Source organism: Rhinatrema bivittatum, chromosome 4 (genome assembly GCF_901001135.1).
Source record: "Rhinatrema bivittatum chromosome 4, aRhiBiv1.1, whole genome shotgun sequence".
NCBI classification, from domain to species: Eukaryota; Metazoa; Chordata; class Amphibia; order Gymnophiona; family Rhinatrematidae; genus Rhinatrema; species Rhinatrema bivittatum.
This window is the reverse complement of record NC_042618.1, coordinates 165,424,611-165,441,740: the sequence shown is the minus strand read 5'-3', so window position 1 is coordinate 165,441,740 and position 17,130 is coordinate 165,424,611. Positions and strand designations below refer to the sequence as shown.

The 17,130-nt window shown below is 47.3% G+C and overlaps 1 protein-coding gene across 1 annotated transcript in view; it reads left to right on the top strand.

Annotated features, from left to right (window-relative positions):
- Positions 1 to 17,130, top strand: part of DNAH17 (dynein axonemal heavy chain 17) — a 1,486,981-nt gene that overhangs the window by 725,943 nt on the left and 743,908 nt on the right. The window contains exons 27-30 of the mRNA XM_029599137.1: positions 1,958 to 2,305; positions 2,396 to 2,487; positions 2,592 to 2,718; positions 3,205 to 3,357. Coding sequence (XP_029454997.1) covers positions 1,958 to 2,305; positions 2,396 to 2,487; positions 2,592 to 2,718; positions 3,205 to 3,357 — 720 coding nt within the window. The remainder of the gene's footprint in view (positions 1 to 1,957; positions 2,306 to 2,395; positions 2,488 to 2,591; positions 2,719 to 3,204; positions 3,358 to 17,130) is intronic.

Sequence of the window (17,130 nt, the reverse complement as noted above, 5' to 3'; positions counted from 1 at the left end):
GAGACTGAACTAGAAGAGCCTGTTTTGAGGAATTAGAGGCTGTGGCAGGAGAAAGAGTAGGAAGGGGACAGGAATAGCCAACAGTCATTGGTAATGACAGCATCAGAAGGAAACAAAAAGAGTAGATTGTGAGATTTTTTTTTTTTTTTTTTTGCTGTGCAAGGGATGGGAGAGCCAGACCCTGGGACAGGGACTCAGAAAAGGATGATCTGGCACAAAACAGGAAACCTAGGCACCCTAGGCATTAGTGCTTTCTGGTACATACGATAGTGCTCTAAACTGGTTCAAATCTTTCCTCCAGAACAGATACTACAAAGTTAAGATCAATAGCAAAGAGTCACCACCGTTCAGTTCCACATTAGGGGTCCCTCAAGGCTCTTCGCTATCCCCTACGTTATTCAATATCTATCTTCTCCCGCTTTGTCATCTCCTTTCCAATCTAAAGTTAACCCATTACTTATATGCAGATGACGTCCAAATCCTTATTCCTATCACCGAATCACTTCAAAAGACCATACTTTTTTGGAACTCCTGCCTCCTCTCCATTAACAAACTCCTGTCTAACCTTAACCTGATACTCAACACTGACAAGACAGAATTCCTCTTGATCACTCAAGATGGCACCCTTCCATTGAATAGCTCTCACCTTCCATTGAATAGCTCTCACCTTACGCCGCTCCCAGTTCTCTCCCCACGGGTCAGAAACCTTGGGGTGGTCATGGATAACCATCTGAGCTTTTCTGATTTCATCAACACTACAGTTAAAGAGTACTACTACAAACTCCAAGTTCTAAAAAGGCTTCGACCCCTCCTTCATTTTCACGATTTCAGGTCAGTGTTACAATCCATCATCTTCTCGAAAATGGACTACTGTAATTCACTGCTTCACAGTCTCCCAGTCTACACCCTAAAGCCTCTTCAACTGTTACAGAACGCTACAGCAAGGTGTCTCACTAAATCCAACAAAAGAGATCATATAACACCAATTCTAAAGAAGCTCCACTGGCTCCCAGTCAAATCTCGAATCCTGTTTAAACTTCTATCAATCACCCACAAAGCCATATTCAACAACACTCCACTGGACCTCAGAATCCCTCTTCAGCTTCACACGTCTTCCCGACCGCTAAGATTAGCACAAAGAGGAACTCTACATGCACCTCCCATGAAAACATCTTTAAGTAAAAGAGCTCTATCCACAGCAGGCCCCAAACAGTGGAATCTGCTTCCTCCGGAGCTAAGGCTGATACATTGCCCCAACACGTTCAAAAAAAGACTCAAGACATGGCTATTCGGTCAAGCATTCCCTTAACTTACTTAGTCTTCCACAGCTCCCATAGACTGTTTTCATACTGTTGACGTCCAGAACCTATGCTCATGTTTTTACTCATCAATAAGAAATTTCCCCTCCTCCCCCCCTCCATGAACAACCTTCCTTCCCCCTCCCCCCCATTAGCAAACCTCCCTCCCCATGCGCTAGTCTCGCTCTAATAGTGCATACTGCTACTGTTCCTAGTTATGTTATGTTATGTTATATTATCCAAGTTGTTCACTCCCTTGTTCATTGTAAGACATATGTTGTCATTGTTTTCTACTTGTTATAATGTAAACCGGAGTGATAAGTAATTCTGTTACCTGAACTTCGGTATAAAAAAAAAGTTATAAATAAATAAATAAATAAAATAAAGTGTCCTGTAGGCACTGATAGAACTATCTTGTGTAGTAGATAATGCCTAATGAATTCTCTCTCCATCACATCACTAATCTCAGTCTGAGCCAAATCAAAGGGGTGGAAAGGGGGTTCAGAAGATCACATAAAGTGCAAGTCTGATCATAGATTTCATTCTTTCTGTGGTTTGTGAATGTTCTAGAGCATTTCCAAAACTTTGGTACACAATAATTGATTTTTTAAAATGTTATGAAATACTTATTGTCACTTTTGGTGCCTCTTTTTTTTAAGGTGTTAAAGGCTCTTGACAATACTTGGACTACTATGGTATTTGAACATGAAGCTCACCCTAGAACTGGAACTATGCTGCTGAAAGCCAATGAAGAGCTGGTAGAGATTTTGGAGGACAACCAAGTACAACTTCAGAACCTGATGACTTCTAAATACATAGCCCACTTTCTTCAGGAGGTGTCAGGCTGGCAGCAGAAACTCTCCACTGCTGATGCAGTCATTTCCATCTGGTTTGATGTTCAGAGAACATGGAGTCATCTAGAGAGTATCTTCATTGGCTCTGAAGATATTCGAGCTCAGTTGCCTGAAGATTCCAAACGTTTTGACCAAATTGATCATGATTTTAAAGTGAGCAATCTTTGTGAAGGATTTTGGTAGAAGTATTGAGTTATAAACATCACATTTTCATCTTATAAATATCTCATCTTCACCTTGCAGGAGCTGATGGCAGATGCAGTAAACACACCTAATGTAGTTGAAGTAACAAATAAAGCTGGTCTCTATGAAAAGCTAGAAATGCTACAAACAAGGTTGGGTCATTGATTTCTCTTTAATGAACTGATTATAATTTGAAAGTAAAGATAAAATATGAAATACTTTTTCTGTACTGCATCTATTTGTTTTTCCCTATTAGTTTGGCTCTTTGTGAAAAGGCTTTGTCAGAATACCTGGAAACAAAGAGGCTGGCTTTTCCTCGATTTTACTTTGTGTCCTCTGCAGATCTACTGCATATTTTATCAAATGGAAATGATCCCGTGGAGGTAAGAGAATGTATCTAGGGCCTAGATTTACAAACAATTATTTGATTTAGGAAAGATGGGGGGGGAAATGGCTGTCCTCGTTGAGCCACTTCTTCCATTGGGCAGATGGAAGGGGTGCTCCATAGAGCCATCAACCTTGCATACAATTTTTATCAGGCTGGAGGGAGGAGCTGTTAGCCACACCACTTCTTTTTGTGGTGAGTAGGTGGGAGGGAGAGGGTTGTTGAATGTTGGTGAACCAAATCTAACTTCCTCCTCCCTGACCTCACTCCATCCCTGGCCACATCCACTTTTAAGATACCTAAATGTATGTGCCTAGTGCAAAATAAGTGCATGCATTTAGGTGCTCATCAGGGGAAATTTCCAGGTAGAAAGATTCCTAACTCCTTAAGTTTGGTGCCTATATCTTTTGAATATTAGCCTCATTGATTTTAAAATATTTACTTGATAGAATCACTAATTTATTCTAGGTTTTTTTTCTTTTAGGTTAGCAATCACTTATCTAAACTATTTGACAGCTTGTGTAAACTGGAATTCAAAATGGATGAAAACAACCAGCCTTTAAAAACTGGATTGGGAATGTACAGTAAGGAGGATGAGTATGTTCCTTTTGATGCGGAGTGTGACTGTACTGGACAGGTTGGTTCTGGATAAACTGTACAAAGCCCAATCAAAATACAAAATGTCTTTAATATTCATGTAATCAATGTCATATACATTGCTGCATAGGCAAACCATAGCCAAAGCTTCTGGGTTCAGTGGTGCAGATTAGAAGAGAATGAAAGACCTGAACTTTTAGAGGACCAATGTTCATACCATTTTCCTGGGTAAATGGGTTATATGAAAACTGTTTTCATTCAATCTGGTTAACAATGTATGCTGGCTTTGGAGGTATGTGTGTGTAGCAGGGTCCTCATTTGGGGTGTTAGCCGCATCCAGGGAGCTACATTTCCAGGGTTCATCCGGGGGGAGATAAACTTCCAGGGCCCTAGTCATATCTAAGGAAAACTCCACTATTCCAAGCCTCTGTACTCTGGGGTGCCACTTAGATACAGGTGCCAGAAGCAAAATTGAAAGATAAGAGTCCACTTTGGTGTTCAAAGTAAATTGTACTTGCAGAAAAATAAAGTGCCAAACAGCATGGAAACATCAAACTGCACAAAATATCATAATAATCAAAACTGTGGTTTCTGTGTCTCTGTTGCACCTCCATTCAGGCTTAATGATCCCTTCTCAATGGAGAGTAGAGTACTGGGCAACTCCAGCATTAATTAGGAAAATAGGAAGTACCAAAATCCAAAAATAGAAATCATGATTATCACAACCTCTATAAATTTCCTTGCCCTTGTTTTTGCATTACAGTGACTCAGCCTTTCCAGATACAGGAGGGAGCCCTACATTCCAGACTTGTCAATTGAAAGTCCAAAATCTTCTTCAAATCTAACACAGACTCCTTCTGTTCTGATCAAAACCCCCAAGGGGTGTGGCTATGACCATGAAATTACATTCTCACTTTTCTCCCTCTCTTCTTTAGACCTGAGGAGCCTACACAGGGATCTCCACCTATTCCACACCTCTCACTCTGAGCATGCTCTTGGTGATATTTGTATCCCACACAAGTCTCCCACAAAAAGATGGGATCAAAGCAAGGGGAGGGTCCAAAAATGCAAACAACACTCCCACTGCCCATAGCTAGAAAAACTGGTGGGACTGAAATAGTGACAGGCATAGCCCCTGTTACATGTATTATTAGCTGGCTTAAGTGGAGGTATTCCAGGGGCATGCTTAGAGTGGTTATTGGAAAACAAGGTGCATCTTTCTTCTTCTGGGAGTAAAACTGCACCCCCAGAATGTTCGGGGAAGCCTGCAGCGCCAAGAGCAAGGGTTCCATAGTAAGCAAAAATAATAGAGGAGAAAGTGGGCAACCTTGACGAGTGCCCCGCATCACTGAAAAAGGGGAAGATAACATCCCATTTGCTGAAATGGAGGCCATGGGGGCATGATAAAGTAACTGGATGACTTGAAAAAAAAACCCCTGAAATCCCATGGAGGTGAGCAGCTGAAACATAAAACTCCATTCGACCCGATCAAATGCCTTTTCGGCGTCTAGACTCACCACCAAGAATGGGATATCCGAACGCCGACATAATGCCATCGCCGCGGCCACCCGCTGGAGATTGGTCAAGGCGTAACGCTTTTTGACAAAACCCACCTGACTCACCTGAATTAAAGTCAGCAGAATATTCCCCAAGCGATCCGCCATGATTTTGGCCAAGAGTTTATGGTCAACATTCAACAGTGAGATAGGGCGATAGGCGGATGGCATCAATGGGTCCTTACCCGGCTTTGGGATTAACGTTACATGGGCTATATTACAGTGAGGGGGAAATGATCCTTGCTCTATCAGGTTATGAAACACCAGAGGGAGAAGATTACTGAGAGGGTCCACCAAGCATTTATAGAATTCAGAGCTAAAGCCATCAGGCCCAGGCGTTTTTAGCTTTTTGGCTTGGTGAATGGCTATCCGAACCTCCTCCACCTTGATAGGTTCAATTAATCAATGCTGTTGTGCTACCGTAATTGAGGGAAGATGAAACTTGGCACAAAATTCGCTCCAATTGTCCTGATTCCACCCTCAGACTGATAGAGAGAAGTATAGTATTCCTGAAAAGTAGTTAGAATGTCAGGCATGCTATTAACTATTTGGCCTCTAGAGGTCCGGATTGCTGGAATAGAACGTGAATAGACCAAATTGGCTAGCATTTTCCCTGTCTTATTCCCAAACTGATATAACTTGAACTGGTAATATAGGGCACTCTTTTTCCCTCTCTGATGGAGGAGAGAATTCATCGCCGTTTGCAAGGAGACATAGGCTGCTCGATGTTGAGGGGATGGCAAAGCCACAAGAGCCTGTTTAGCCTTTTGTAATTGTGCACTTAGAAGTAGAAGCCTTTTATGTAAGGACTTTCTCCAATGGGCAACATAGGATATGATGTCTCCCCGTAATACCGTCTTAGCGGTCTGCCAAAATAGAACAGGGTCATCACTGTGCTGTGCATTGAGTACTGCAAAATCTTCCCACCTCTCCCGTATAAAGGCCTGAAAGGAGTTGTCTTCCGCTAAAAAATAAGGATATCGCCAATGGCGCGTCGTGTGATCTACAGGGTTGGCCGTCAGTTCCAACCAGATGGGTGCATGGTCAGAGATTATAATATCTCCGATTCCAGCAGTAGAAATCTTGGAAAAATAATGTACACTAACAAAGAAATAATCCAGACAGGACTGTGTCGCATGCGCTCTGGAAATATGGGATAAGTCTTTTTCAAATGGATGAAGTGTCCTCCACGAATCCACTAAATGTAAAGTGTGCACCAAAGAGTGAAGTTCTTTACTGGGTTGTCCAGCCTGGACCACCATAGAAATTCTATCCCACTCAGGGTCTCGTAAAGCATTAAAATCCCCACCAACCACCAGTACCCTGTCTATATATGGGAGAAGCAATTTATGTAATTCTTGATAAAAGGAAGCTTGGTGTTTATTAGGTGCATAAACACAACATAATACCATAGGGACCTGATTTAACTCTGCTTCTAGGATCAAATACCTGCCATTGGGATCTTTAATTTCGTTGGAAACTTGAAACAAGAGATTCTTCTGAATTAAAATGGCCACCCCCGCCGATTTGGAACTAGCAGATGCAAAATGAACTGCTCCCACCCACCCGTGGCGTAATTTAGTATGTTCCCCATCGGTTAGATGGGTTTCTTGAAGAAAAGCAATATCCGTGGACTTCCTCTTTAAGGCTTGTAAAATTTTAGACCTTTTAATGGGAGAGTGGATACCACATACATTCCAAGATACTAACATAGGGCCATGATTAACCATTATCATAAACAAGAAAGATTAGTAGAACATGGTATTCCAAGTTTGGAGGAGGAGATGGCCATCCCAGCAAAGACCATCCCCTCAGCAATCGACCCTCATTTACTCATGGACATTGAATAGTATAGAGCTCATTCCAAAAACCTCAAAACACAAGAGGCGAATCTTTAAAGATCCTAAATTTCCACCCACCCACCCCCTCCCCCGAATGCCAATCCCCGCCCACCACCCTCCCCTTCCCCTTCCCCTTTCCCTTTCCCAAAATCCCCATCCTACTCCTAGGAATACAATTAACCCCCCTAATGAAGATCACTTAAGACGCTAAGACTCCCACCTCCACCACCCCGCCCCACCCCACCCCTATATATGTAAGATTTTTTTTTTCTTCCCCTCCCTTTTTTTTTTTTCAAAAGGGGCATGGAATCCCAAAATAAGAACCCCAAACAGGGATTGATAATAGGTGCAAAACCAGAATGACAGTCACATATCAAACAAAATGCATACAGAAAACTGGGGGTGACACTACATTACAAGCGCACATTATAAGCATTCAATTACAGCCCAAAAACAGGACCAGACCAAACATATAGCTGGCAGACTTGTAGAAAAGAAGTAAGAAAGAAAGAGAAACAAAACTTGTCTGCTTCGTTGTTATTAGGTTGGGTTTTTTTTCCCCCCTTTTTTTCCCCCTTTTTTTCCCCCGGAACAAAGGGAGCCAGCATTGCCTAGGCACTGTGTCTGAGAAAACACTGGGAGACCCAAACTAGATCCAAAGAGTGCGAAAGTGCTCCAGACAAAACATCCAACAGGCCACCAAGACATCCACAAAAGAAAAAAAAATCACCGCTGCCAAAAGCAAGTGAGCTCTGCCCGGTTAACAAAAAGCATCAGGGTTGCTCTCCTGCATCCGTTGTTGACCAGGCAAGAGAAGCGATGTAGTCCCGAACTTCTGCTGCCTCTGTGAACCATCAGGGACCGCCGGGAGTTGATACCCTCACCTTGACCGGATATATGAGGACCACACACTAGCCTAGGTTGTGGAGTTGGGCGCAAAAGGGAGAGAGGGCTCTGCGCTGTGCTGAAAGTGCCGCAGAAAAATCTTGAAAAATTAGGATCTTCTTTCCTTCGTAAGAAAGAGCCCTCTCTCCTCGGACCGCTTGCAGGACTGCCTCTTTATGGGTAAAATTCAGGATCTTTGCAATAATAACCCTTGGCTTGTCCTGCTGAGCTCGCCGCTGGCCTAGATGATGCACTCGTTCCACTCGTAGGGGACCACGTGACGCAGGGAGTTGAAGCTCTCGATTCAGCCAGGCCTCCAGGGTTATGGACAGATTGCGCTCCCCAAGCTCCTCCGGTAATCCTACGAACCGGAGATTTGACCGGCGAGACCTATTTTCCAGGTCTTCAAGCTGGTTAGTATGCTGAGCGATCAGAGCTTGAATCTTGGTGACGTCAGAGCGCATGGTTTGGAGGCCATCTTCCGTCTCCGAGACTCTGTGCTCCACTTCTTGAAATCTGTTATCATAGCCAGCGAGGGAAGAGTTCAGGTCTGCGATTTGGTTTGAAAGTTTTTTAAATTTGGGTTCTAGGGCCGCTACTACCGATGCCCTGATGTCAGCCCAGTTCGCTGGCACAGGAGAGTCGGGAAGGCAGGTCTCATCTTCTGAGAGCACTTCCATAGGCCTCAGTTTCTCTCGGTCCCAATCTTTTTCTTTCTCTTTTTTGGCAGTGCGCGTGGACATCCTAGAAACCCAAAACGGTACCTTGGAGAATATCAACGATAATTAACTCGGGTCCAGTGTGGTCAACACGCTGTGATGGACAAGGATGGGGTTAGCCGGTGCAGCTAGGAGCCAGCAGAGGAAGGCTACATCCGTTCCCCTGCACAGCGTCACGTGACTCCTCAAAATCTGCTTTTAAGACAAAGCATCATCTACAACCAGATGATCCTGAATCACCTTTTCATCCTCAGTATACTCCCTGGAAGGATGTGGATACTGATACTGAGTCAGAAGAATTACAGTCTGAGCCTTCTCCACCAGAAGAGAGAAGAAAGTCTCCTCCTGAAGACTTGTCCTTTACAATCTTCATTAAAGAAATGGCGGACACAATTCCTTTCGAATTACTGACGGAGGAGGACACAAGACACAAGGCCCTAGAAGTCCTTCAATTCGGTGATGCACCAAAGGAGGTAATGGCAATACCAATCCATGAAGTCCTGTTAGAACTCCAGCAAAGGATGTGGGAACATCCATGTTCAGTACAAGCTGTAAATAGAAGAACAGATGCCACATACCTGGTGCAACATGCTCCAGGTTTCCAAAAGCCCCAACTGCCTCATCACTCTGTAGTCGTTGAATCGGCTCAGAAAAAAGCCAGGAAACAGAAGCCACACTCTTCTGTCCCACCAGGAAAAGAACAGAAGTTCTTAGATACCTTAGGAAGAAAGGTTTTTCAGGGATCCATGCTGGTATCTCGTATTGTGGCGTATCAGCTTTATATGACACAGTACCAAAGAAACTTGTGGAAGCAAGTTCAAGGTATTGCCAATGATCTCCCTCAGCAACAACAACTGGCTTTGAACACACTAATTGCAAAGGAGCTTTTGTGTAACTTCATTATTGGTGCTGGGCTATCAGTTGAACTGCAGGTCTGTACAGCCTTAACCTTGTATAGTCTGGTTAACCCTGAAGAAATGAACTACAAGAAACCAGTGTCACACATATATTACAAGGTTATAAAATAAATTGGGGCTGTAGCTTTTTCTTTTTGACCAGTGACTGAGTAACTGAACATCACTAGTGAAGCAAATACAGAATTTTTTTATGCAATAGTGAAAATGGAGTATTGTACATATTATGAATGCATTCTTATTTATTTTTATATACTGACATTCAATCAAGATGTCACATTGGTTTACATTCAGGTACTGTAGGTATTTCCCTATCCCCAGAGGGCCTAATATCTATGTTTTTGTACCTGAAATAACAGAGGGTAAAGACTTGAACCCTAGTCTCCTGGGTTGTAGTCCACTGCTCTAGCCACTAGGCTATTCCTCCTCCCTCCTTCTGTAAGAACTGCAATGTCTATGGCAAGTGTTCAAACTGTTTTAAGCTCAGCAGGTACAATTACAAAACTACTACGTTTAAGGACTGAGTTATCTGATCAGGTTCAGTGTGAATTTGAAGACCCCCTTTTTGTACTCGTTTTAGAAGGGTTGTGTATTGGTGGAGAATTGGATAGTCAGTGGACAGTTAAACTAGTTCTGAATGAGACACTATCAGAACAGAATACTGAGCCTAAGGATCCTAAGGCATGCACTGACTCACTGTTATGCTCTGCGGTCGCAGACGGCTGAGACCACTGCTGCTCACCTCCTTCTTTTCTGCTTTGGCCCCGTTGGCCGAACTCGCGGTCTCTGCCAGCTCCTGCCAGTCTTCTGGCCTCCATCCTCAGGCCCTCCTGAGCAGCATGGATGCTGCCGACTGCCATTTTGACCTTGGGGATTCCCTAGGTGTGTGTGCGCGCTCCCAGGCCAGCTTTAACCATGTCATGGTGAGAACCTCGGGGGCGTCCCCCTCAGATGGCGTCATTCACCCTGAATACTTAACCCCGCTGGCACAGACAGCCGTCAACTTGGCAATGAGTTCACTTCATTGATTCCTGCTACTTCCGCTTCAGCGTTTGTTCCGGTTCCTGCTCCGTGGCATGAGACTACCGAGCACCCGCTCCACGGGGGCCCCTCCTCGTCTCTTGGCTATCTGCTCCTCAGAGGGCCTTCACCCGGACTTCTGCCTGCCTCTTTTCCAGAGGTCTTCTATGGAACTACTTCCTTGCCTTTAACCACTGTGAGTGTTATGTTTTGAGGTGTGGGTGCTTGGTCGCTGCAAGAGATGGCACCTCCCACAGGGCGTAACCCTGCGGGGACTTGCAATGATAGGCTAGCTCCAAGCAGAGATGGACAGAGAGAAAGGTAACCCGAGGAACGGGCAATGATCCCAGCCAGAAGAGGAGATCTTTGGTGGCAATTTTCCATCTGAAAGCTGCAGAGTGGCAAGGCAATCACACAGTCTCACCAGGTCCCGAGATGGAGATGGGTCTGGCAGTGGTCTGCGAAGCAGGGTACACTGAGAACCCAGGCCTAGATGGAAGGCCAATGAGAGTAGATCCGGTAGTGGTCCGCGGTGCAGGGTAGGCCGAGGATCTAAGTAGAGAGAGATGAGACAATGCAGAGACAGAACTGGAGCGGTAGTACTCTGATGCTGGCAGTTGTAGTAGGAGAGAACCCCAAGGAGCGGAGGTGCAGGACAAAATAAGGCCCCCGAGGAGTGGGTACTTTAGGCATCCTTGACGGTGATAGGCAACCCCAGAGGGTAGACAGGAGCAAGGCAAGGCCCCCGAGGAGCGGGTACCTTAGGCGTCCTTGTTGGTAGCAGGTAACCCCTGAGGGTGTAGAGGAGCGAGGCAAGGCTCCAAGGAGCAGGTACCTAAGTTATCTGGAGCGGAAGTACATAGAGCGGCAGCTTCTGGTAACGTAAAGAGATCAGCATGGAGGATTCCTTGCTAACTCGTATTAGGAATCGTGAACGGAGTTTAAATACCAGAGCTCATGACGTCATGCGGTGGGGATGCCCCCGAGTTTCCCACCATGATGCACGTAAAGGACGGGGCTGCACGCGTGCCCTAGGTGACTCCGGGAGAAAGATGGCAAACGCAATCGCCCATGCCGGACTGGGGACGCTGAAGGGGTCGGCGTGGAGAAGCGGAGGTAGCCATCTTCCCAAAAGGAACCGAGTCAGGCAGAAAAAAGGTGAGCAATAGAAGGCGCAGCCTTCTGTGACCAACGGGCGCAACAATGAGTACCACGCTGGGAACTACTGCGGTGATTTCCACTGTGACCTCCTCTCTGGTGAACCCTGCACTGCGGGCCATTACCATCCTATCATTCAAGAACCTCGCCGGTGTACCCCGCTCTGTGGACCAGTGCTCCAAGACTTAGAGGAGTCCTCGACGGTGTACCCTGCTCCACGGACCACTGCTGTGATCTTCTCTCCGATGTACCCTGCGCTGCAGGCCCTTACCGTACTACCACTACAAGAACCTCGCTGGTGTACCCCGCTGTATGGACCAGTGCTGTGAGACCTAGAGGAACCCTCGACAGTGTACCCCGCTCCACGGACCATTGCCGTGACTTTCACCGAGGAACCCTCTTGTGTACCATCTCTACGGACCCAGTGTAACCACAGTGACTGTTCCTTGGCTTCCCGCTCCTCGGGTAGCCCGCTTCTTCTGCCTAGGACTCAAGGACATTCCTGACTGAGTCTGACGTCAGCCTAGTGCTGCCGTTCCGTGACCCGCCTCCAGGGGTCATTCTCTCTCTTTCCTGGACTATCTCTGCTATATCACATCCTGCTGCTGAGACCTTGCCTCCCCGATGGTGAGGCTCGGTGGGACCTCTCCCCTGGGCGGTACCATCTCTCACCTCAGCCAAAGGGTCCATAGACACACACTCACCTACAAATCCTAACAGATTACCAAGTCCATGGACTTGGTACAGATCTCGGCCCTCCAGGCTATCCCTGGCTCAGCCCAGCATATTTCAGATCAGCAGAAAGCTCTGGAGAGTTTGGCTAACACCATAAACCTTTTAAATAACCGGCTGGACACTGCCGCAGTCTCTGCTAAACCAAGCTCAGCACTACAGATGCCTCCATTCTGGCCACCAGTGCCTTTGCTGGCACCTCCTCGTTTTTCAGGTGACCCCTTGTCCTGTAGGGGCTTCTTGAACCAGTGCAGCATGCACTTTTCCTTACAGCCTGCATACTTCCCTGACATAGTGTCCAAGACGACATATATATTATCTCTCTTAGATGGACGAGCATTGGCCTGGGTGTCACCCCTGTGGGAGCTAGCGGACCCGATCCTCCAAGACCTGGCGGGCTTTCTCACCCTCTTCCGCTCAGTTTTCAATGACCCCACTCGCAAGGCTATCGCTGGTTCTACATTACTGCACCTGAATCAAGGTTCCAGATCCCTGACCGATTACGTCATCGAGTTTAGGATACTTGCGTTTGAACTACACTGGGACCTGGGCTGCCTGCATGAGATCTTCCTTGAGGGACTGAGTTCGTGCATCAAGGATGACCTAGTAGCTCGAGAACTCCCTGATTCCTTGGACTCTCTCATGGACCAGAGGACCCAAAAGGGTGGCTACTGGTACTCCACGCACCCATCCAACTCCATCTATGAAGACCGCGGCTTTACCAGATACCGATCACCCTCTCCTCCATTAACATTACCTGTTTCCGTCAACTCTGGTACCCTGGAGTTTCACACCTTAGCTTTGGTGGATTCCGGGGCTGGTGGGAACTTTATTCTCCGACAACTAGTGGAGCATCTGCGGATTCCCACCGTCCGCACACCTATGCTTTACTGCTCTCCTCCATTCACGGTGAGCCACTTCCTGGAGAAGTTACCTGCACCACAGTTCCCATCCGACTTCGCACCACATCTATGCACACGGAGATCATCTCTTTCCTGATACTGGACAAGGCCATTCATCCGGTGGTTTTGGGACTACCGTGGTTGAAGCTTCACACTCCGCAATTTGACTGGAGCACCTTGCAACTTTCCCAGTGCAGCAACTCCTGTCATAAAGATTGCTGGGAGGTCGTGTCCCCCATGCCTTGCCTTACCAACACGACGTCCCTTCCAGGTCTCCCGATGCAGTACTCCACTTACGCTAATGTGTTTTCAAAGAAAGCTGAGGACACTTTACCACCTCATTGCTCATTTGACTGTGCGATAAACTTGCTTCCGAATTTGAAGCCTCCTCACGGAAGGGTGTACTTACTTTTGCTAACAGAGACTAAGGCGATGTTTGCCTACATACAAGAGAATTTGGCAAAAGGCTTCATCCAGCCTTCTAAATCCCCTGCTGGAGCGGGGTTCTTTTTCGTATGGAAAAAGAATGGTTCCCTCCGGCCGTGTATAGATTACCGCAGCCTAAATGAAATTACTCAGAAGGACCGATACCCCTTGCCATTAATCTCTGAACTGTTTAACAGGCACCAGGGGGCCAAATATTCTCCAAATTGGACCTGAGAAGGGCTTACAATTTGGTCCGGATATGCCATGGCGTGGAATGGAAAACCGTTTCTAACACCCATGATGGCCATTTCGAATACTTGATCATGCCCTTTGGCCTTTGTAACGCTCCAGCGGTGTTCCAGAATATGATGAATGAGGTATTCATAGACATGCTCTACCAGTGCATCGTAGTCTATCTGGATGACATCCTGGTATTCTCACGTGACCTCCAGAACCATCGCCGAGACATCTGCAATGTTCTTCAGCGCCTAAGAGAGAACTGCTTGTATGCCAAGCTGGAGAAATGTTCTTTCGAACAGGAGTCTGTCCCTTTCCTCGGTTATGTGGTCTCGAGTCAGGGCTTCCAGATGGACCCTCAAAAGACCGAGAGCATCCAGGATTGGCCCCAGCCAACGGGCCTCAAGGCACTCCGTAGATTCCTGGGATTTACCAACTACTACCGATCATTCATTCTGCACTATTCTACACTGACCACCCCTCTCACAGCCATGACCCGCAAGGGAGCCAATCCCTTGCAGTGGTCATTCGAGGCCATGTCGGCCTCTGAAAAACTTAAAGATGCTTTCCTTAGAGAACCCTGCTTACGCCACCCAGATCCTCGATGACCCTTCATCATCGAAGTAGACACGTCCGATGTCAGAGTTGGTGCAATCCTTAGTCAGCATTCTGCCAATCAAACCTTGCACCCCTGCTCATTCTTCTCCCACCACTTCTCTCCTGCGGAGCGCAATTATGGAATCAGGGACAAAGAGCTAATGGCAATTGAGCTCACCTTTGAAGAGTGGTGTCCCTGGCTCAAGGGGGCTCAACACCAGATCACGGTATATAAAGACCACAAGAACCTTGAATACTTGCATCAGGCGCAACGCCTTAATCACCGGCAAGCCCGCTGGTCTCTCTTCTTTACTCGGTTCAATTTCCTGTTACGATACCACACTGCTGACAAGAACACTCGAGCCAATGCTCTCTCTCAGTCCTTCACTACAGAGGATGTTTCGGACGTGCCACGTCACATCATTGATCTAGCCAATGTCCTACTCTCCACAACGTTCCCTGTACCTCCTGGGTAGGCGGTGGTTCCCGTCCACTTCGTAAAAGAATTCTCCAATGGGCACACGATTCCCTGCTGGCAGGCCATCCAGGTCAAGCTAGAACCCTTTCTTCACTCCAGAGGTTCTACTGGTTGCTGACCATGAAGAAGGATGCTCAGGCATACGTGGAGTCATGCCCTGCCTGTGCCCGACAGAATCCACGACGGGTCGGCCTTGGGGCCTTTTGCAACCACTTCCCGTGCCCAGTGAACCGTGGACACACATTGCCACCAATTTCATAGTGGATCTTCCTCTCTCCAGTGGCAATAACACCATTTGGGTTACGGTGGACCGGTTTTCAAAAATGGCTCACTTTGTGGCTCTACCTGGCCTCCCTTCAGCCCCGGAGTTAGCGAGACTATTCATCCGTCACTTATTCCACCGTCATGGACTCCCAAGGCATATATTCTCAGATTGGGGAGTGCAATTTACAGCCAGGTTTTGGAAAGCCTTATGTAAAAAATTTGACATTGCCCTGGATCTTACATCTGCCTATCACCTGCAGGCCAATGGCCAGATGGAAAGAACAAATCGGACCTTGAAGCAGTTTCTCCGGGCATATGTAAATTTGCGACAAAATGACAGGTCCGAGTTATTACCTTGGGCTGAATTTGCCCTTAATTCTCATCTGTTCGCATCCACCAGATCTTCACCCTTCCAGGTGGTATACAGACGTCAACCCTTGCCTCCACTTCCTCTACCTCTGTCGGTATCATCACCTGCAGCGCAGGCTACTGCTCAAGAGTTGCATCAACTTTGGGAAGATACTAAACAACTTCTACAACAAGCTGCCCAGAGGTCAAAGAAATGCTATGATATCCATCACCAGGCAGCCCCTCAATTCAATCCGGGTGATAAAGTATGGCTTAGTACTCGCTTCATTTGCCTGAAACTGCTTTCCGCCCGCTTCGCTCCCAGATACATTGGCCTTTTCCTGTGCTTCGGCATCTGGGTCCAGTCACAAAGAGCCTCTGGCTGCCTGCATCACTCAAGATTCATAACGCCTTGCACGTCTCATTACTCAAGCCTCTCTATCCTAATTTTCCAAGAAGCCACCTGATCCACAACCTCTGGTGTCGGAAGAAAACATCATTTATCAGGTACAAGATGTCCTACCGTAGATGTTCGGAAACGAGGAAGACGGTGGGAATATCTAATTTCGTGGGAAGGCTTTGGACTCGAAGAAATAGCTGGGAGCCTGCAGCCAATATTCTCAATAAAGAATTGATCAAGCAGTTTCACACTTCTCACCCAAGAAAACTCAAACCCCCGGGGGGGGGGGCCCTAAGAAGGGGGGTAATGTTATGCTCCGCGGTCGCAGATGACTGCGACCACTGCTGCTCACCTCCTTTTCTGCTTTGGCCCCATTGGGCGAACTCGCAGTCTCTGGCAGCTCCTGCCGGCCTTCTGGCCTCTGTCCTCGAGCTCTCCTGAGCAGCATGGATGCTGCCAACCGCCATCCTGACCTTGGGGATTTCCTAGGCACGTGCGTGCGCTCCCGAGCCAGCTTTAACAACGTCTTGGCGGGAACCTTGGGGGCGTCCCCCTCAAATGACGTCATTCACCCTGAATACTTAACCCCATTGGCCCAGACAGCCGGCGACTTGGCAACGAGTTCACTTTGCTGATTCCTGCTACTTCCACTTCAGCGTTTGTTCCGGTTCCTGCTCCGTGGCGTGAGACTACCGGCCCTCCTCGTCTCTCGGCTATCCGCTCCTCGAAGGGCCTTCACCCGGACTTCTGCCTGCCTCTTTTCCAGAGGTCTTCTATGGAACTATTTCCTTGCCTTCAGCCACTGTGAGTACCACGCTGGGAACTACTGCGGTGATTTCCACTGTGACCTCCTCTCTGGTGTACCCCATGCTGCGGACCATTACCGTGCTATCATTCAAGAACCTTGCCGGTGTACCCCGCTCTGCGGACCAGTGCTGCAAGACCTAGAGGAGTCCTCGACGGTGTAGCCCGCTCCGCAGACCACTGCTGTGATCTTCTCTCCGATGTACCCTGTGCTGCGGGCCATTACCGTACTACCACTACAAGAACCTCACCGGTGTACCCCGCTCTGCGGACCAGTGCTGTGAGACCTAGAGGAACCCTTGATGGTGTATCCCGCTCCACGGACCACTGCCGTGACCTTCACCGAGGAACCCTCTTGTATACCATCTCTACGGTCCCAGTGTAACCACAGTGACTGTTCCTTGGCTTCCCACTCCTCGGGTAGCCCACTTCTGCCTAGGACTTGAGGACATTCCTGACTGAGTCTGATGTCAGTCTATTGCTGCCATTTCGTGGCCCACCTCTAGGGTCACTCTCTCTCTCTCCTGGACTA